The 22,133-nt window shown below is 47.0% G+C and overlaps 1 protein-coding gene across 2 annotated transcripts in view; it reads left to right on the forward strand.

The window, feature by feature from the left end:
- The window catches only part of STRA6 (signaling receptor and transporter of retinol STRA6), a 51,051-nt gene that overhangs the window by 26,041 nt on the left and 2,877 nt on the right, over positions 1–22,133 (forward strand). For both annotated transcript variants that reach the window (XM_081019978.1, XM_081019979.1), the window contains 10 exons: positions 6,943–7,010; positions 8,759–8,835; positions 9,910–9,971; positions 10,188–10,365; positions 15,042–15,117; positions 16,724–16,857; positions 18,053–18,170; positions 19,491–19,592; positions 20,632–20,795; positions 21,546–21,671. In XM_081019978.1, coding sequence (XP_080876104.1) covers positions 6,943–7,010; positions 8,759–8,835; positions 9,910–9,971; positions 10,188–10,365; positions 15,042–15,117; positions 16,724–16,857; positions 18,053–18,170; positions 19,491–19,592; positions 20,632–20,795; positions 21,546–21,671 — 1,105 coding nt within the window. The remainder of the gene's footprint in view (positions 1–6,942; positions 7,011–8,758; positions 8,836–9,909; positions 9,972–10,187; positions 10,366–15,041; positions 15,118–16,723; positions 16,858–18,052; positions 18,171–19,490; positions 19,593–20,631; positions 20,796–21,545; positions 21,672–22,133) is intronic.

Raw genomic sequence — 22,133 nt, forward strand, 5'->3', positions numbered from 1 at the left:
CCATTGGTTTTCTAGCATGTCCAAGGTTCAGGGGTGATGGGAGTTGTGGTCCAACAAATCCCTGGAGGGCCACAGGCTCAGCCTCTTCATCCCTGGAACAGAAAGGACCTTAGCACAAGAAAACAGACATGCTGCAAAGCAAAAGCCTTACTTTATTCCTGGGACGTGGGGAGTGTGCATGGCTTTGTCATGAGGCCAGCAGTGGACAGAGCCCATCTTCCCTAACCATTGGCCATGCTGGCTTGGGCTGAAGGGAGCTGAGAGTCAGAAGGACAGAATAATTCTCAGGTAAGGAAGTGTTGGGAACATCAGCTGGCACCCTCTGTTTCAACTTTTAAATTCCTGATGGAAGCAGGCAATGAAGAATACATTTTCCACAACTGTTAGTTGGTTACTGATTTTAACTTTTTCATACGGTTTTCATTGTATGGTTTTACATGCTCCTGTTGTAAACTGCTCTGATTGTTCTCATAAATAGAGGTAAAGGGACCCCTGATCATTAGGTCCAGTTGTGGCCGACTCTGGGGTTGCGGCGCTCATCTCGCTTTATTGGCCGAGGGAGCCAGCGTACAGCTTCCGGGTCATGTGGCCAGCATGACTAAGCCGCTTCTGGCAAACCAGAGCAGCGCACAGAAACGCCGTTTACCTTCCCGCTGGAGTGGTACCTATTTATCTACTTGCACTTTGACGTGCTTTCGAACTGCTAGGTTGGCAGGAGCAGGGACTGAGCAACAGGAGCTCATCCCATTGCGGGGATTCAAACCGCTGACCTTCTGATTGGCAAGTCCTAGGCTCTGTGGATTAACCCACAGCGCCACCCGCGTCCCCGTTCTTATGATTAGTTGCATATAAATATACCAACTTGTTAAGGGAAAAAATACAACAGGACTTGCCCTTGTTGAATTGGGGTTTGGCGGGGAAAAATACAGGCAGGAATTCTGAGATGGTGTGGCACTAAGGTTTTACAGCAGAGCATGTGGACCTGTCTAACGTTTCCGACTCCCAACTGCTTCCATTACGAAGCAGGTGCAAATTATGCAAGGCATTGCCAATATGTGGTGCATATTTTTGGAGTGAGCACAAATTGTAGATGCCGTACAGAAACAGAAAATGGAACCTGACCCACTTGGCAGTTCCTGAAATGTCAAGGTGACATCCATGCCTGCGCGCATTTAAAAATAACAAGTGTTTCATTTTCACACACCTTTCCGCTCCATGAAGTTCTGGCGGTGCAGAGTTTCTTTTGGTGGGGAGGAATGAGCTGTGCTCTTGCAATTACTTGATAGGCAATAGATTAAGCTGACACAACAAAATGGAGGAATTGTCTGGCCTGGGAACAAACAGCTTTCTAAGTTCCTAGCTCAGGAGTGGGGAAAACCTTGTGGCCATCCAGAGGCTGTTGACCAAGCCTCAGGGACTATGAAAAAGCTGTTGTCTTGCAACAGTGTGAAGCTAATGCAGTTCTCGGCTGCTTTAACAGAAGTCTCATGTTCAGTCAAGGGAAGTTCTTGTTTTTATTATGTATTTTTGGTTTTTATCTTTTATTTTGCTGCTGTGAACTGCTCTGAGATCTACAGATGAAGGGCAATATACAATTCTAATTTAATAATAATAGTTACAGGTAGGCAGCCGTGTTGGTCTGCCATAGTTGAAACAAAATTTAAAAATTCCTTCCAGTAGCACCTTAGAGACCAACTAAGTTTGTTATTGGTATGAGCTTTCGTGTGCATGCCAATAACAAACTTAGTTGGTCTCTAAGGTGCTGCTGGAAGGAATTTTTTTATTTAATAATGATAATAATAAAGGTAAAGGGACCCCTGACCGTTAGGTCCAGTCGCGGACGACTCTGGAGTTGCACGCTCATCTCGCTTTACTGGCTGAGGGAGCCGGCGTTTGTCCGCAGACAGCTTCTAGGTCATGTGGCCAGCATGACTAAGCCACTTCTGGCAAACCAGAGCAGTGCACAGAAATGCCGTTTACCTTCCCACCAGAGTGGTACCTATTTATCTACTTGCACTTGACGTGCTTTCGAACTGCTAGGTTGGCAGGAGCAGGGACTGAGCAACGGGAGCTCACCCCGTTGTGGGGATTCGAACCGCCAACCTTCTGATGGGCAAGCCCTAGGCTCTATGGTTTAGACCACAGCGCCACCCGCATCTGAATAATAATAATAGTCCCATTCTATTCTGCCTTGGTCAGACCACACCTGGCGTCCTGTGTCCAGTTCTGACCACCACAGTTTAAAAAGGATATTGACATGCTGGAATGTGTGCAAAGGAGGGCAACCAAGATGACCAAGCCTTATGAGGAACAATGGAGGGAGTTGGGGATGTTTGGCCTGGAAAAGAGGAGACTCAGAGGAGAAAGGAGAGGCATCTTCAAATATCTAAAAGGAGGATGGAACAAGCTGGTTTTCTGCTGCTCTGGAAGGCAGAACCCAAACCAGTGGATTCAAATTGCAAGGAAGGGGGTTCCGACTAAAGCTTAGGAAGAACTTCCTGGCAATAAGAGCTGTTTGACAATGGACCATATTCACTCAGTCCTCAGAAGGCGGTGGACTCTCCTTCCTTGGAGGTTTTTAAGCAGAGGCTGGAGGACCATCTGTCAGGGATGCTTCCCCTGTGATTCCTCAATGAGCCTTGGGGTCCCTTCTGATTCTACAATCCTGTGATTTCCTTCCCAAGGCCGACTCTAAATTGAGGTGCCCTCAGTTTACAGGGTGTGTGGGAAAGACAATTTGGCTCTTTGGGGGGGGGGGACAATAATCTGCTTTTATTTTTGCTGAAATCTAAACCACTTAGCTCAAGAAGATTTGAGTTTCTGAATGTTTCCTATTCAGAGCCTTACAGTGGAAGGAGGAGAGTGAGTGTTTGGCAACAGAATCATAATCCAAACGACTGGCACAGAGGTCCTTGTTTTAAGAAAGAAAGCTCTATTTAAAAATAAATAAATAATCGATAGAAGCCCAAATCTGCACTCGGATTTTAGGGTTTAGCCCAATCCACAACTCTGGGATAAGGAGTCGGAACAGAACGTTCCTTCTTATTCCATTTCAGATGTTTGTGCAGATCTCCAGCTGGGATCCTGCAACAACCTTGTGTAGTGACAGACCCACTCCTCTCCCCACGATAATTAGCACCTCCGCAACTGCAATCACAAAGGCTGGCGAGGCATATGGGAATTATGCAAGGCATTTTTAAATAGGTTGCAGAAGTCGGGTGCTTCTTTAAAAATATAAGAAGTGTGCTGAGGATGTTGCAGAAACTGTCTGAAGGCGCAGCATCCCTTTGCTGGGTCTTTTCTGGGTTGGCGCAAGCAAGAGCATACCCTGACTGTCAGTGGCAAAGAGAGAGGTCACCAACAGAGCTTCACTCAAAGTAGATCTAATATAAACGCAATAAATAAATATATCACGGGTGTCTTTGCTACATATCACAGCCTGCATGTTGGTGGGTAGCCTTTCACAATATGGTTTTGCTTCCTGCAGGAAGATGCTGGAACAATCAGCTATGAGCCTCTTCCTGAATCACTGCCTTGCCAACCCACCATGGTGCCAGTCCTTGCCCACTGACTGTAGCGTCAGATAGTGACTTGAATGTGTGAATGAGACATCACAGATTAATCAGCGCAGATGGTAGCATTTCTGGAGGGGCTCAGAATTCAGAGAACGTGGTTTGCATGTAGAAGATCCCAACTTCAATCCCCAGTATCTTCATGCAGGGCCAGGAAAGAATCCTTTCTGGAATGCTAGAGAGTCATGGCAAGTTAGTGGAGAGTCTCGTTGGAGAGACAGTGTGGTGTAGTGGTTAGAGTGTCAGACTAGGACCTGGAAGAGGCCAGGGTTCAAATCACCCACTTGGTGCCAGTCACTGCCTTTCAGCCTAACTTGCCTTGCAGTTTTTATGCGGATTGAGAGAGCCTTGGGTGCTACATTGAGCTCATTGGGCGGCAGAGTGGGTTATAAATGCAATAAATTATAATTACGGTATACTAATTCTAAACAGGCAAATGTTTTTTTCCAGTGGTGGCTCCTCAGTTGGGAACCCAAGGAGGTTCAGCTGGCACCATCATTGCATATCTTTAGGTGCCAGACAAAAACATTCCCTTTTAATCAGACCTTCGGCTTTTAAGTGTCTTATCACCTGTTTGTATGGGGCGGTATTTTAGTGTAGGTTTTTAAAAATAAATAAATAAATAAATTGTTAATAATAATAATAATAATAATAATAATAATAATAATAATTTATTATTTATACCCCGCCCTTCTGGCTGGGTTTCCCCAGCCACTCTGGGTGGCTTCCAACAGAATATTAAAATACAATAGTCCATCAAACATTAAAAGCTTCCCTAAAGAGGGCTGCCTTCCGATGTCTTCTAAAAGTCTGGTAGTTGTTTTTCTCTTTGACATCTGGTGGGAGGATGCTCCATAGGGTGGGTGCCACTACCGAGAAGGCCCTCCCTATAACTTGGCTTCTCGCAGTGAGGGAACCGCCAGAAGGCCCTTGGCGCTGGACCTCAGTGTCCCGGTAGAACGATGGGGGTGGAGATGCGCCTTTTAGATACCCCAGCCTTGCCTCCATGCTGGTTTTAATGATTCCCTGAAAAATGGAGTGAAGCAGAGCTCTGGCTGAGCACACCTGAGAGAGAGCCAGGATGGAAATGGACTGAGCTTTTGGGTGTGCTTCCTCCTGTTTTCTCTCTCAGCAGCATCACTGGCTTATTTTGCCCTTTTGAAAAGATGCAGTTCCTACCATATTATCCCCAATCAAAGCACATTTGCCACATTGCAGTTGAAGGGCAAGCCTCCCTAAAAAATTTCCTCTACAGCACTAGAGACATCTGGCCAGGCAGCCTGTGAATCCTCCTGTACAATTGGTGGTCTTCTCCTTTAATTCAAAGAGCCTTTTTACTTGAACCACATTCCCTGGAGACCATATTTTCTGGTCCTTCTGGTCCTCAAGGGAGTAATTGGAGAATCCTGTGTGGTCTCTGCCCCAGCCCCCTTTGCTTTTTAATTTATTCTTCATCTCGTCCTCCTTCCTTGCCCTGATTTCCCAGGTGGTGTCTGCCATCAAATATCTCTTGGATGAATTGCTTGCATTTTCTCTCTGGCCCCAGACAGCCAGCAGAATCTCAAGATGGGGCTTGTCACGTTAGTACTCCATGGCTCAAGCTCAGACTCAGACTGGCTTCTGGGTTGCGGTAGCCCTTGGCAAAGTGTTTTCCTGATGGTGCAAATGGCCACTTTGATTTTCCACAATTCCCACAAAGCTGCACTGGGCTTATAGGGTTGCTTGCTCCAGCAGCCACTGGGTGTGCCCACAGCCAGGAGCCCAGGGCAGGCATCAGGGCAGAGAAAGCTGGATGCCCCCGCAGCTGTCGAAGGGTGCCAGTTTCCTATACCAGGCCTGCTATAAACCTAAGCAGTACTTGAGCCAATGATGGCCAAGTACCTAACAAGAATGTGCAGCAGGGGTGATTATTAGAGCTGTCAGTTAATTCATTTTCCAACTAATTAACTATTCATTTTGCAAATTGCAAAACTGCACATGTTTGTCATGTTCATAATTAATGGCTTTTACAGGTGTGCACCTAATATTCTTTTAATGTGCAAAGCGGACTCTTACATTTTTGCAACAGCCCCTTTAGCTATGTGAAAATTGAGTCGAACCGATGGATTGATTGAGACCTTTGTACCTTTTCAGCAGGGGCATTTTTGGGCGGAAGTGGGGTGTGTCCAAGGCCCAGTTACGCAACAATGTCTTAAAAGCCAAATCAGAGTGAGGGCAATGCTTTCTGCCATTACTCTGAATGGGCAAGCATTTTCATTCCATTTCACAGCCCTGCGGAGCAACTGCCAAACTGGAGGTGTGTTTTGCAGCCCGTGCTTTGGTGTGGTCTGGCTTTCAAGACCACCCTGGCTGGCTGGCGAGCTGAATATGGCTTAGGAAATGTCAATTGTGCCAGCCTAGGTCTTCTGTGTTAAACTGAGTCCCAGATCCCTTGCCCCTTTCCCTAAACACACAGACACTTAAAAAAAAAAAAAAGAATACATGGTTTACGTGGTGGGCCGGGCATGCTGTGAAATGCAGATGTTTCTGCAAATGTTTCCCACCCCCTATCCTAAATTTTCTCTGGAACTTCCATACTTATAAATTAGCAAATTTGTGCTATGAAGCTGTACCCCAAATCCTTTAAGTACGCAGCAAGGTTCCTAAAAGGTAAAGGGACCCCTGACCATTAGGTCCAGTCGTGGCCGACTCTGGGGTTGCGGCGCTCATCTCGCTTTATTGGCCGAGGGAGCCGGCGTACAGCTTCCGGGTCATGTGGCCAGCATGACAAAGCCGCTTCTGGTGAACCAGAGCAGCGCACGGAAACGCCATTTACCTTCCCACCGGAGCGGTAGCTATTTATCTACTTGCACTTTGACGTGCTTTCGAACTGCTAGGTTGGCAGGAGCAGGGACCGAGCAACGGGAGCTCACCCTGTCGCAGGGATTTGAACCGCCGACCTTCTGATCGGCAAGCCCTAGGCTCTGTGGTTTAACCCACAGCGCCACCCGCGTCCCTTAGCAAGGTTCCTACTTTCCCCCTATATTTCAAATGCTGTCTGTTAAGTATTGTAGAACTGTAGAATTGGAAGGGACCCAAAGGGTCATCTAGGTCCTGCTCCCCCCCCCTTCACAAAAATCAGGAATCACAGCTAAGAGAGCATGGCCTAATCTGGAGATGTGGTCACATTCACACAATACCTTTAAAACACTCTAGTACTAGTAAAACAGTCATGGGTGCTGGGAACTCTAGCTCTGTTGGGTGAACACCCTTGGGGTGGAAGCTATGCCAATTGAAGTGGCATTAGAGCACTTTCCGTGGGGGTGGGGGCAGATGCGACCTTGCACCAAAAATTCATGTGGAATAATCAGTCTTTTGTGTCTGTTTTAAGCTGCCAGGGAGTGGCTATTATGAAGACTATCTGAAGAATATCCTGGCAAAAAGGATGCCAAATAAAAGGTAAAACCTCTCTCTCTCTCTCTCTCTCTCTCACACACACACACACACAGCCTGCCTTTCATTCAGCAAAACCGCATCCCAAAATCTGGAGATGAATGGGAACTGGAATGGGGGTGGGTGGGCAAGTTGGCCCCAGAATATCCCTGTATCTTGTTTCATCTTTTTTGTAAACTGTTTTTAGGGTTGTTGTTTTAAAGACAACAACAACAACACACCAAGCCATGAGTAAATTCTATGACATAAATAAAAATAAGAATAACGTGGCTTTCTCTCTATCTGGCTCAAGCCACGCTCCTTGCTGGCCCCAATCCACACCCTCCTCAAGTGCTTATTCCCTCCCAGAGAGCTTGACCTATGATCACACGTCTGGATTGGCTGGATGGAGCCATGAGCATGGAAAGCTCTGGCTTTTGCAGGCTGGACAGTAGTCTATTATACCAAGGCAACAGTAGCTCCACCCACTTTTTAAATAAATTAATCAATATGAAGCAAGAAAGGCGAATTAAAGACAACACATTATTAGGTTAACAACAACAGACACACAACAAGCAGGTATGATAAAAACAGAAGGCTGAATATAATTTTAAACTTATGGTAAAATAAAGCCCATTGCTGTCATGGGTGGAATGGATCATATATTGTTGAATCAATCAAATCTATTGATAAGCAAAGGGAGGGGGGATGTACCCTGTTCTTCCCTATTGGCATAAGTAGTAAAATCAAAGCAGACATCTGGAAATCTATCCTTTTTACATTATCCGTTGGAACTGTGTGGTTTGTTGGTCACCTTTCCTACTAAATCAAGCTCCCAAACTTTGGAACTGCCACATCCACTTTTTGCTAGGTTTGAAAAATAATATTGGTTTGCTTATAGTTCATAGGTAGGTAGGTAGGTAGGTAGGTAGATAGATAGATAGATAGATAGATAGATAGATAGATAGATAGAGTGGTTCCTCGGGTTACATATGCTTCAGGTTACAGACCCTTCAGGTTATAAACTCTGCTAACCCAGAAATAGTGCCTCAGGTTAAGAACTTTGCTTCACAATGAGAACAGAAATCGTGCTCTGGCGGCACGGCGGCAGCAGGAGGCCCCATTAGCTAAAGTGTTACCTCAGGTTAAGAACAGTTTCAGGTTAAGAATGGACCTCCAGAACGAATTAAGTTCTTAACCCGAGGTACCATTGTAGATAGATAGATAGATAGATAGATAGATAGATAGATGAGTAAATAATATAGCTTGGAGGCTGGAGCTAACCCACTGTCCACTGCCTCTCTCATTTGCTAGCATTGCTAAAAAAGTAACATAAAATGCACCGGAGTCCCATTGGTAAAGTGGAAAAAAAGGTTCTTTGCTTCCAGTTATGTACTTCACATTCCCAAGAATGGCTTTGGATTCTAAGAATATGCCATGAGAGGTAGTGTTATGGCTGCCTCGTGCAGGAGAGAGAGAGAGAGAGAGAGAGAGAGAGAGAGAGAGAGAATGAGAGCGAGCAGGAGAAAGGGGTGCAGCCTGGGTGTGAAGTGGGAAAGCACAAAGTGTATTTTCCCAGACTATCTGCTAGTGCCAACCTTGCTTTCTGCTGGCTGGAGGCATGCTAGCTTGCTTAAGCCCAGCAAAAGTTGTTGATGAGGCATTGCAGCCCTCAGCCTGAAAAGGGTCCCCTGGCCCTGTCCTCGTGTCTTGGCGTGCTTGTGTGTGTGCCTCTTCTTCTCTGCCTGAGCCAAACTTTCTTTCTGTCTCTCTAGCATCAGCAGAGCCAAGCCAAGCCTGCTGTCAAGGATCCGCTCCTATGTCTGCTCATTCCTCTACGCACCTCAGGAAGGTACTGCATGCACAGATCTTTCGAAAGGCTCCATTGTTGCTTTGGCTTGTTCTTAAATCCTCCACCCGCAAAAGAGGCTGCAGGTGCACAAAACAGGTGGAGAAATGAAAGCCACCGTGGGTGTTTCTTCTTGAAGCGGGTCCTGGCAACCAGGGATTATGAAGGCAACACGATTCCGTCAAGGGATGCTGCCAGTGTCGCAATGATAGCTTCATAAAGCCAAATCAGAGTGAGAGTAGTGCTTTCTGCCCTCATTCTGAATAAGCAAGTGTTTTCATCCCATTTCACAGCCCTACGGAGCAATTGGGCGGAGGAAGGGGACGGTAGGGGCGGTCTGCCCCAGGTGTCACCACTGAGGGGGGTGACAAAGTGTCGGGCAGCACTCACCGTAGGGCCTGCAGCGCGCACAAGCCACGCTTCTCTCTTGGGAGTGATGCAGTGGCTTGGGCACCCGCAGGCTTCGCGCTACCCCAAACGGTCCGCCCGCCACCTCCCCCTCAGCTATAGGGCGGCTGAGTGGGAGGAGGCAGGCACACTCCTTGGAGGTCCCACAGAATGTCCTTCCCCGCTGGAAGCAATGACTATCATTCCTGGCAGACCACCCTACTTAGCTAATGAGCTGAATTTGCCTTAGGAACCAGCAATTGTGAATGTGTGTTTGTGGCTGTTGGATTTCTTTGTGGAATCTTGGGACACATCTCTTGATTAAATACTTCAGTTGTTTGGACCAAAGCTTCTCTCTCTCTCTCTCTCTCTCTCTCTCTCTCACACACACACACACACACACACACGCACACAAACACACAATTGTGTTTTCACTCATTTCATTTAAGCTACTCTCCATCCATGGCCACAGACTGCATTTCTGCATTCCATTTATGTTTAACTCCCACCCCCTTTTACATTTCCTTCTTTGCACCGTATAAACCTGACAACTTAAGTCTCATGTTCCCTGCAACCAGGGGAGCAGACTCTGACCCACCAATGCTTCTTTCATTAATGACATCAGAAAATGTTGTGGAACTGTTGGGGGCTACCCATGTGTGATTGTGATTTTTTTGTGTGGAATTGCAGGCTTCCAAATCCCTCTGAAGCTGGTTCTCTCCCTCACCACATCTGTGATTGCTGTCTATCAGGTAAGAACCTAAGAACCCATGGCCTATCCAGCCCAGGATTCTGTTCTCATGGATGCCCACAAGCGGAAGAGCGCTCTATTGCACATGTCTCCCAACAACTGGTACCCAGAGACATAAGAGCATCAGAAGAGCCTGCTGGGTCAGGCCAGTGGTCCATCTAGTCTAGCATCCTGTTCTCTCAGTGGCCACCCAGATGAACCATCTCTTGGTTTACAGGTGGCCCTCCTCCTCCTGGCAGTCTTCGTCCCCAGCATCCAGATAGTAAGGTCTGGGATGACCAAGGAGCTGACTGCACTCTTCATCCAGTTTGGTTTAGTCCCCTCTGAAAATCCCGCTGGGATCCCTGGAGACAAAGAGTTAGCCACCCTCAAGCACTACATCTGGTCACTAGAAGGTGAGTATTTGGGGCCCTGGTCTTGTTGACAATGTCCCTTTCTGCCCCTGATAAAAGCAAACTCTGGAGGTGGTCACAGAATCGTGGAATTGCAGAGTTGGAAGGGGGCCCATCTAGTCCAACCTTCTGCAATGCAGGAATCACAACTGGAGCATCCCCAAGAAATGGCTCTGAAGAACTAAAGAAACACAAGGATATAAGAGTGCCCATTCCTGGCTGCGCCCCCTGCCCACATTTTTATTTTTCAATTATTCCTCCCCCCCCAAAAAAACACAAAAAACCGAAACTGTAGGAACAAGAACTGGGTCACAAGCCCAGTTATCCAAGAATACAGTCTAGTCTTTTGTATTTATCTTGGAGCATATCTCTAAGCACATTAATGATCAATATATCCTCTCCAGAGCTGGTTGGCCCCCTAACTGAGAAGCTAAAAATAATGATAATAAATGTTGAGCCAGCATTTTAGTCATCGTTCCCATAATTCAATTGAAGTGACCTTTCCCCTTTCCCAAGTTTGCTGAGCTATCAAAATGTCAATTAACAGATACATAATGAATTCAGCTTAGTGCCAAGATCTTTTAAATCTCCTAGAATTCTCTGCACAGGATCTAGCAGCATGAAAACATCTGTCAGGTTGCTTTTGTACTTTATTCCAGAAGCAGTTATTCTGGATAAAAAATTAAAATTGAAAATAAGAAGAGCCCTGTTGGATCCAACCCATTATTGATGTTTCTTTTCAAATCCCTGCAGCGGGGTGAGCTCCCATTGCTCTGTCCTAGCTCCTGCCAGCCTAGCAGTTCGAAAGCATGCCAGTGCAAGTAGATAAATAGGTACCGCTCCAGCGGGAAGGTAAACGGTGTTTTCATGCACTCTGGCTTCCGTCATGGTGTTCTGTTGCACCAGAAGTGGTTTAGTCCTGCTGACCACATGACCCAAAAAGCTGTCTGTGCACAAATGCCGGCTCCCTCTGCCTGAAAGTGAGATGAGTGCCACACCCCATAGTCACCTTTGACTGGACTTAACCATCCAGGGGTCCTTTACCTTTTACCTTTTTTATTTCAAGTGTAAGGCGTCATGCAACTATTACCTCCAAAACAATTTACATTGTTTACTTTATTTCATAAAATTTATACACTGCTTATTTTTTTAAAAAAAAACCATCAGAGTGGTTTACTTTAAAACAGACAAAATTTTAAATACGGTACTAAAACAGCTTAAAACTCACATCAACTTTCTAGCCACCTGGTCAGGCTTGTCTAAACTAGCATGGTTTTTTGTTGTTTAGTTGTGTCCGACTCTTCGTGACGCCATGGATCAGAGCACGCCAGGCACTCGTGTCTTCCACTGCCTCCCGCAGTTTGGTCAAACTCATGCTGGTAGCTTCGAGAACACTGTCCAACCATCTCGTCCTCTGTCGTCCCCTTCTCCTTGTGCCCTCCATCTTTCCCAACATCAGGGTCTTTTCCAGGGAGTCTTCTCTTCTCATGAGGTGGCCAAAGTCTTGGAGCCTCAGCTTCAGGATCTGTCCTTCCAGTGAGCACTCAGGGCTGATTTCCTTCAGAATGGATAGGTTTGATCTTCTTGCAGTCCATGGGACTCTCAAGAGTCTCCTCCAGCACCATAATTCAAAAGCATCAATACTCCAGCGATCAGCCTTCTTTATGGTCCAGCTCTCACTTCCATACATCACTACAGGGAAAACCATAGCTTTAACTATATGGGCCTTTGTTGGCAAGGTGATGCGTCTGCTTTTTAAGATGCTATCTAGGTTTGTCATTGCTTTTCTCCCAAGAAGCAGGCGTCTTTTAATTTTGTGGCTGCTGTCACCATCTGCAGTGATCACGGAGCCCAAGGAAATAAAATCTCTCACTGCCTCCATTTCTTCCCCTTCTATTTGCCAGGAGGTAATGGGACCAGTGGCCATGATCTTCTCTTTTTTTATGTTGAGCTTCAGACCATATTTTGCACTCTCCTCTTTCACCCTCATTAAAAGGGTCTTTAATTCCAGTGAAGGCACCTGCCTGAGATCAATAGGCAAGGAGTTCCAAACTGTCGCTGCTGTCACACTAAATGATCAAGTTCTTACCAATGTGCTGTGGGTCTTGTGTGGCACCTGCAGAAGGGCCAGTTCCGTCAAGTGAAGCAGCCAAGGGGACCCAGGAGGGGCAAGACAATCTCGTAAGGAGTTATGGCCCAGATCCAAAGGTGGCAAAACTCTTTTAGCCTGAGGGCCACCTTCCCTTGGGGACAACCTTCCATGCCAATGATGGGCTGGGCCAGAGGCCAGAGTGGGTAGGGCTAGCAATTGGACTCTTGTGATAGGTTACATTCCATAGGAGACCACAATACCTCAGGGACTGCCTCTCCCCATATGGACCAACTCAGTCCCTGCAATCATCCTCTGAGGCCCTTCTTCGTGTGCCTGCTCCACAAGAGGTCCGGAGGGTGGCAACATGAGAGCAGGACCTTTCTGTGGTGGCTCCCCATTGGGTGAATGCTCTCTCCAGGGAGACTTGCCTAGAGCCTTTGTTGCATATCCTTAGGCGCCAGGCATAAAAATTCCTCTTCTCACAGATCTTTGCCTAATTAAACAATCTATGGTATTCTAAACAAGGGCAGGGGTTGGTGGTGTTGTATTGTTTTAGTTTCTTACTATGTTGTGCATTTTTTGAGTTTATATTATGGCTGCCATATCTTGAAGAGCAAAAAAAGAGGACGCTATGGTGACTCTCATTTTAAACACCCTACTATATGTAAACTATAGAAGCTGTAATATATTGCTGAGGGGGGCAGGAGAAGAGAAGAGGAAAGCAAGTCTTCAGCCACCAGTTATACCTACGTCTCATCCAGAAATTATAGCCAGAGATATTTTGGCAAATTTGAAAATCCACCCGGACAGAAATTTTACCCCTGAAAAAGAGGAGATTCGCCATCCATCAAACCAATGCTTAAAAAAAATACATACATTTGGGGAAAGGGTGCATAAAACTGACTATATCAATGAAAATTGCATATGAAATGCATCTGCCAGGATGCTTTAGTTGTGATTCCTACGTTGCCGGGGGTTAGACTAAATGACCCTTTTGGTCCCAACTCTATGGTTCTTTTACTATATTGGGAGAAAATGCTTACAAAATGTGTGCCTTAGTGGAAATTGCATGCAAAGGACAGATTCACACTATAATGCACATGAGGGCTTTTTATTGTTTTTTAAAAATCACAAATTGGCTGCAGAAAGGGGGACAATAGAATTTAAATGGTAACAATGAGAAACCAAGGGCTTCTCCATCCTCCTCTTGCCCCTCTGCTTCCCCTTAAGGGGGGGGGGACGCGAACCATTCTTTAGCACTCAATCAGAGTAAAAGGCAATTTGGTTTTTTCTGGATTGGCCTTTCTTCCAATTTCATTCTAAACCATGGATGTAGCCAGGATTTATGGGGAGGGGGTAGGCTTTATGTGGGGGGGGGGTAGAACTTCAGCTAGTTAAGTATTTTGTATTGATCAACTTGATTTAGGGGGGCAGCTGCCCGTGCACTAAACATTGGGTTTTCCCCAAGAAAGGAGTGGGAGAATGGGGAAAGCATAAAGGCCTCTGCTTTCTAGGCATGGGAAAAGCAGGAATGTGGACGAGGACTTTGAGAACCAAAATTCCCCAATCCTTCCATCCTTAGTCATGGTCATGGCATTATTGTCCTCAAATTGGACTGTTGCTACAAGTCGAAAGGATGGTTAGGGCGTTCCCCAATTACTACCTGGGTATCTTTCATCTGATGAAGAGGGCAAGTTCCAAACACAGGGATGCTGATACGGCTGTGTAGTTATCAAGTTGGCTGCCTGCCCCACGTGCTTCAATGTTTCTCCAAATGTTTTTCTTTTCTTTTTTGACATCCTAAGTTCCTAGCCCTCGCGCTGTGCGTGCAGAGACCTTTCTGAAGTTCAGAGGGGATGGATTCTGGATGTAGGGAAACCTTGCAGACGGGATCAGGGTCTGTGGTCAAAGTTTCCTAATCTGAGGGGCGTCTTATGGCATGCAAACATCCTTGTCATTGTGGGGTCCGTTGGGGGTTTCCTTTATGCGGATTCGCCCTCATTCCCTGATTTCTTTCTGGGCCATTTGCCAGCAAGCTAAAAGCAGCGCTCAATGCCAAGAAGCAATGGGGGAGTGAAATACAGGCAGCAATTTCACCCCGCAGATGGTAGTGCAGTGCTCACAAAGGCTTGCGGGGGGAAGGAAGTGGTAGGATCCTGCATTTGGCACAGAGAGGATGGGATGGAAAAGATGCTGCATGGAGGAGGGGGAGGGGGTGTGCATAGCCGATGACAGGCTGACTGACAGGCAGGCAGGCAGGCAGGCAGGCAGGCAGACAGGCAGACAAATGGGCTGCTGCCTGTCTTGTCAGCTCTCCCTGGTGATAAGGACCCTCCCTCTTGCTATAGCAGAATGGCAGAAGCACACCTGAACCAAGGTAATGCATGTGAGAGTCAGGGAGCACATCTGCACCAAGATACCACTTTAAGCAACCCCCTGCTTCCCCCAAAGAATTATGGGAGCTGTGCTTTGTGAAGAGTGCTGCTGACAGTTGCTAGAAAGTCCCGATTCACCTCCCAGAGCTGCAATTCCCAGAGTTCCCTGTGAAAAGAGGGACTGGTTGTGAAACCACTCCTGTTTTTTGCAGTCTGCTTCGTCTCCTCCCTGGTCGTCTCCTGCCTGCTGACTTTCTGTATGCTGATGAAGTCCATGGGGAAGCACAGGTGAGCCTTGTCCTTCTGGACTCCACCGGGGGCAGGGAAGGGAGGTCCATCAGGGCAAATGGGGCTCTGCCCCACCCAAATCAGGCTGCCCCAAGCCAGCCCCCTCCTGCTTCTCTTCTTAACTGGCAAGAGATATGGCATGGCATTCCCTTCGTCTTCCTCCTGCTCCATTTCACTTTGCGTGCATTAAGTGCTCCAGCTGAAAAGCCCAATCTAGCATTAAAGAAGCTCCGTGGTTTGTGCATCAAGCCACTTCCACTGTTGTTCTCATCCCTGCTTTGAGAACAAATGCCTTCACTTGGCATCCACCATCCTAAAAGTCCTTCTTTCGCAATGAGGGGTTGATCTATGGAAGTCCTTCCCCCAGGAGGGAGGGATGACCGCCAACATGGATGGCCTTAGAAGAGGATTGGACAAATTCATGGAGGAAGAGAGGGCTTTCCATGGCTACTGCGATACCACAATAGCTGTGCTCTGCCTCCACCGTGGGAATATACAAAAATGCAAACACAACAAGCTAGCTAATAGCTGTTAGTAAATATATAATCGGTATGATGTCATTCAAAATAAGCAAATAAGCCACTTCAAAATAATATACCGTATTTTTTGCTCTATAAGACTCACTTTTTCCCTCCTAAAAAGTAAGGGGAAATATGTGTGCCTCTTATGGAGTAAATGCAGGCTGCGCAGCTATCCCAGAAGCCAGAACAGCAAGAGGGATTGCTGCTTTCACTGTGCAGCAATCCCTCTTGCTCTTCTGGCTTCTGAGATTCAGAATATTTTTTTTCTTGTTTTCCTCCTCCAAAAACTAGGCACGTCTTGTGGTCTGGTGCGTCTTATAGAGCGAAAAATACGGGTATATATCATACAACACATATCACAAAATATACAAGTGACTGCAAGTTGTTATGTGTATCAGGGTCAAACAAACGTTCAAACAACCTTTATTGCTGGAACGCCAAACCGTCTCTCAAAGGAAGACGTCTCAGCAGCTACATTATCCAGTGAGCACTGATCCACTAGTATGATATTCACTAGTATGTATATTTCATTGATAATTATTCACTGATCAAGACTTTATTTCGAAACAGTTGAACTATTCCGGATGCACTGTCCTTTTGAGACTTCGGAGAAACGTCTTCCTTTGAGACTTGTGTGAGACTTCTTCCTTTGAGAGACGGTTTGGCGTTCCTCACTATTCATTGGTTGTTTGAACCTTTGTTTGACTCTGATACACTTAACAACTTGTATATTTTGTGAGATGTGTTGTATGAGATATATATAATTTTGAAGTGACTTATTCGTTTATTTTGAATGACATCATACCGATTCTATATTTACTAACAGTTCTTAGCCAGCGTGTTGCGTTTGCATTTTTGTAGATTTGTCACATTTTGCAACACAGGGGTTTGTGTTTCTTTCCAGCTTCTGAATACTAGTTGCTGGAAACCACAGGAGGGGTTTCTGCAGGAGTAGATGAGGAGCCCCCTTTGGTCTAGTCCAGCAGACTGTTCCTAAGTTTTCATCTATCCTCCTTAGGTGCTCTCACATTCCACTTGACTGCATCTCCCCCCCCCCCCCCCGGTTTCTCCCTCTCCATTTTCAGGATCAACCTCCAGCGCCTGTACCAAGGGGCAGTCACAGACGTCTTCTATTGCTCTCGCAAGCTTCAGCCTTCACAGCAGGCTCTGGTGTGCTGGATGTTCTTTGCCAGCTTCCAAACTGCATTTGCCTGCTTAGGTAAACGATATGCTGATTTGTACCTTTTGTGTAAGGATTGGGGCGGAGGTGCTGGCGTGTTAGAGAAAGGTGCTCCCGACCAATCTGTGAAAAACAGAGGATAACTGCGATGGAAACCAGCGCAATAAAACCTGCAACAAAGGGTCATCTCGTCCAACCTACATGGTGCTCGAACCCACAACCCTGAGATTAAGAGTCTCATGCTAGAGCAACTGAGTGGTCCTGTTCCACTGGGGAAGGACTTTAGGCAAAGACCAGTACAGTCATACCTCTTGTTAAGTTTGCTTCAGGTTAAATCTTTTCAGGTTGTGTCCCGCGGCAACCCGGAAGTACCAGAAAGGGTTACTTCCGGGTTTTGCTGCATGCGCAGACACTCAAAATGACATCACACGTATGCGCAGAAGCGGCGAATCGCGACCCGCGCATGCGCAGATGCAGGTTGCGTTCTGCTCATGTTGCGAACGGGGCTCCGGAACAGATCCCGTTCGCAACCAGAGGTACCACTGTATGTGTGATTACTCCAAAATGTTGCTAATGACCCACCTTGGGGGGCCCTCAGACCCATTCTTCATTCCTGAGCCCCACAGCGTTATCGGGATCATTCTCTGATGCAGGGGGGGGGGGGAGAAACACAGGAGGAGGGGCATTCAATGCTCTGGTAACCTCCAGGCTAGAGGAGTGTGTGTGATGTACTTTGTGTTTTTATCCTGTGAATGGCCCCTTGATCTTTGGCTGAAGGGCAGAATATGAATTTATTGACGGATGATGATGACAATCTCCCCTTTCCACCCCAACTTCAGCCTCTTTGAAAGCAGGGGCATACAAGGAGGGGTGGTCCACCCCAGGCACCACTCGGGGGGTGACAAGATGGCCCGCTGCCCCCCCCCCCAGCTGTAGAGCGGCCAAGGGCACACACGCAGTTAGTCTGGGCGCAGCTAGCATGGCGTCCGTATGGGCTGCCTCTCACACGGCGACCGTACAGGCTGCCACGCATGCGCAGTCTGTTCAGACATTGCACATGCGCCGCTAGGCAGTTTGCCCCACCCCTCGGCGTCCCACCCCGGGTGCCCGAGAGGGTTCCTCCGCCACTGTTTGGAAGGGGAAGAGCAGGCAGTACTGAGCTAGATGGTCTGTCTAGCCTGTCCACACTGGCCACTTCCTCTGTTGTGACGGTGTGTTCTTGCCCCTGTTCCAGGTCTGCTCATCCAGCACATCGTCTTCTTCGTCTGCACTGTGATTTTCACTTTCTTTGTGGTCATCCCTCTGCAATCTGGCAGCAACATGCTCCTCTTTAAAATCATGGAGAACATGTGGTAAGAGTTCTATAGGCCTAATGGGCGACATACCCAAGCTTAAATCTGCAAAATGCCAAGATCGAAAATGTTAACCCAAATGAAAACTCCCTTGGATGGAGGATGCTCAAGTCAAGGTGGAAGGTACTTCTGCAAGTGTCCAGCCTTTGGTTTTGGAGCAAGGATAAGTTTCAGGGCCTCCTTCCATCACACTGGCATTGCATTTGAAAATGAAGTTGGCCCCTGAGTGTCTGTTTCTCTTATTCTCCTCTTAACGTAGCAGCCACAAGAATGACAAGATCCTGACTGTGGCATGCAGAGAAGAAGGTGTTAACTCTTTCCTACCATGCTGTCCCGCCACATTTAAACAATTGCCGACCAGCCAATGTGGTTGTCCAGATTTTGTGGGCCACAGCTCCTACTGGCCCTGCCTCTGACCTTGCTGGCCAGGGATAATGGGAGTTGGACCCCACCACATGAAGTAGCCACATGACTCTCAGAAATCTAGGTAACTGTGGCATTTCTGAATGCACCCATCCACCCCACTGCCCCTGCCACCACCACGCTGCCAAGTACTGAATAGTCTTTTTTTCATAGAACTTTGGAATGGAAAGCAACCTTGGAGGTCAACTTGTCCAACTGCAGCATCCCAAATACATGATTCTCCAGGCTCTGTGTAAGCCCCCAGTTTAAATGCCCCACCACAACCCAAGGCAGGCCCTTTGCACTTGAGTAGTAAGAAAAGAATTCCCATTGTTATATACTGAGTTGAATAGGATCCAAAATGCAGCAGGCTGATTGGTCCTAGAACAATAGGATCCAGAATGCAGCAGTCTGATTGGTCCTAGAACAATAGGATCCAGAATGCAGCAGTCTGATTGGTCCTAGAACAATAGGATCCAGAATGCAGCAGTCTGATTGTCCGCAGGAGCCACCCTATCCAGCTCCAGGTGGAAGTGAATCCTCAGCCTGATTGACCTACAGGAGAATCCCTGAATTAGCCAATCACATGGGGCCCATTGTGTAAATAACGTATAGAAAGCAGATATTTCGGGGTAACTTCCATTCCTCACTACTATGAGCTGAATAAAGAGCATGAAATCCACACTCGACTCCCGAGTATATTTCACCCAACCACTGAAATCTTTGATTTACAGAAGATGTCTAGATCACTGAGCATTATTCATCTGGACAGGTTCTAAGACTGAAGATTCCTCTTCACCCTTGCAATTTCACAGATCCCTTGAGTGGAACCATGACTATTGCACCAGTTTAAAACTGTCATGCAAATACTATACCCTGAGCAAAACTGGCCACTTCTGATTTGCTTTCTTTGTCTAGGCCTTTCTGGTTGACCTTGGTGCTGGCTGTGGTTGCACAGAACCTGCTGACTCACTACTATTTTCTGGAGCGTGGCCACCTCCCTAGGGAGCTGACCAACAGGTGACTATGGAAGTTGTTCATCCCAGCTAGAGCATGAGAGAGCAGCACCTCACTGTCTCTTGGATTGCCTCTTGCAACGGCTGTGCTTGTTAACATCTCAGGGTCCAGATGATGGAATATGGACCACAGCCGTGATGTAGGCAATGACCACATGTGCACTACACATGTGCAGTATCATATCACTTTAAAAAATCATGGCTTCCCCCCAATGAATCCTGCGAAATGTAGTCTGTTAAGAGTGCTAGGAGTTGTCTGGAGACCCCTAGTCCCCTCACAGAATTACAGTTCCCAAAGTGGTTGAACAATCAGTCTGGGAACTATATAACTCTGGGAACTATAGGTCTAGGGGGGAAGGGTTTCCTAGGAACTCTCAGCAACCTTAACAAAATACAGCTCCCAGGATTGCCATGGCTGTGGTATGAATCTGCTTTAAATGTTTAGCATGGATATGGCCAATGAGTTGCGTTCCAGAATCAGAATGGGAAGAGTGAATTGGTTTGATTGAGCCTCTAAACTGGTTTATGGTTACCCAGAGGTTAGGGGCATAAGAAGGCACGATTTCCCCTTCCACTCACTTTTCGCCATGTGCAACACCATTTCCGTTCAGCTGCAGTTCGTCTTCCACCTAAAATGACATGATTGGCCTCTCTGTGAACTGTGGCAAAATTGTGTAACTGACACAACTTAGGTAACTTACACTGTCATGACATTCTTCCCCCATGTTTCAGTGTAGAGGAAACACAATCCAGGGCAGAGGGGGTAGTCACAATCAATTATGTATTGATTTGTGGACCGAAAGCAACAAGAAGAGTGACTCCCAATTCTATGCCCTGGGTTGAGCTCCATTTTGGACATGGGATGAATCAGTGAACATCATCAGCTTCTGCTACCATTTCCATTTCCACCAGAATTCTCAGGGGAAGGCGTGGTGGGCGGGTGGGAATCATGAACAGAAGAAGCTCCTTTGAGGCTATACAGGTGCCGTTTGTGCAAAAATAATAATCTGTCTGCACTCTTTCCACTTTTCCCCTCTGGGAAGACGGGCGCTGTACATTGTGACCTTCTTGCTGTTCCCCATCAATGTGCTCGTGGGGGTCTTGGCAGGAGTCTGGAGGATGGTGGGGTCTGCACTGTACAATGTCGTCCACTTCTGCCGGCTGGATGTGAGCATGCTAGGCCACGGCGTGGAAGTCTTTGATCCAGGTCAGCGGAATGCAAGTGGTTTGATCCCCTTTCTGTTTTCCTCGTCTGCTTTCTTTCCTTCTGTCCTGCATTGCATGCTCTTTCTGGCTGTATGTACCTAATTCAGGAAGTTGAGATTGGCTGCGGAAGCTCACTTACAACAACACACTTTGCACTTTAAAATACAGATTGGATGGATTTCCCCTTCATCCCTGAGGGCACTTGCAGACTTTCAAGATAGGATTCACTCATGTGCTGGCAATACAGTCATACCTTGGGTTACAGACGCTTCAGGTTGCGTTTTTTCAGGTTATGGACCAGCCAAAACCTGGAAGTACCAGAATGGGTTACTTCTGGGTTTCGGGGATCATGCATGCACAGAAGCACTAAATCGCGCTTTGCACATGTGCAGAAGCACCGAATCGCAACCCGTGCGTGCACAGACGCGCCGTTGCGGGTTGCGAACGTGCATCCCACACGGATCACATTTGCAACCCGAGCGTCCGCTGTATTGCATTGCACAATTAAAGTTTATTTGGCAGTCCTGCACAATAAGACCCGCCTCCACCCCCTGACTTAAAAAATCGTGTTATTAAATGTAAAATCAAGCATAAGCAAAATCACAGAAAATGAGTTAGAAATATTGAAAACCTCTAGTGATCTTGGGGTTGCCTGGAACAGTCTTTTGCAGCAGACAAAGGCACCTGGTCAACAGGAATGTTTTCAACTGTTTGGTCTTCCCCCTGCCCCTTCCTCCTCTTCCCCCTCCAGGCTACCGAACGTATTGCCATTACTTGAAGATTGAGGTCAGCCAATCGCACCCTGTGATGAAAGCCTTCTGCTTCCTGCTCCTCCAGGTGTGCACAAAGGGATCCCAGCCAAGAGATGTGGAAGAAGGTGAGCACTCTCAGTCCCGGTCCCCCATCCAGCCTCATCATCACAAAATGGATACAGATAACATCCAGCTTCTTGCTCACTCACCCGCTTGCTCTGTCATTTGTGGCCAGTCAGGGAGATGATTTTCCTCCATCATGTATGGAAAGATCACTTTTCTGTCTCTCTGTATAGATTCTCATGGGAAACACGGGAGGGGGGGCAGAGGGAGGAGCCAGCTGTGGGTTTGCTTCCTTGCTCCAAAGGCCTTCTGGTGAGTACAGGTGGGGAGGTCAGATCTGTGAAAGAACAAGTGACTTTGGCATCCACATTGTTTTTGTCTGATGCACCCACGCCCCAGAGGAGAGAAGCGCTGTGTTCAAATGATGCCCGATGTGGTGCATGAGCACTAGAGGGGCAGGGTAATTTATTTATTTTAAAGCTTTGTTTATAACCAAGCATAAATATTTAAGGTTCCAAGGGTGT

The sequence above is a fragment of the Podarcis pityusensis genome (genome assembly GCF_964106645.2).
Source record: "Podarcis pityusensis genome assembly, chromosome: 9".
Classification (NCBI taxonomy): domain Eukaryota; kingdom Metazoa; phylum Chordata; class Lepidosauria; order Squamata; family Lacertidae; genus Podarcis; species Podarcis pityusensis.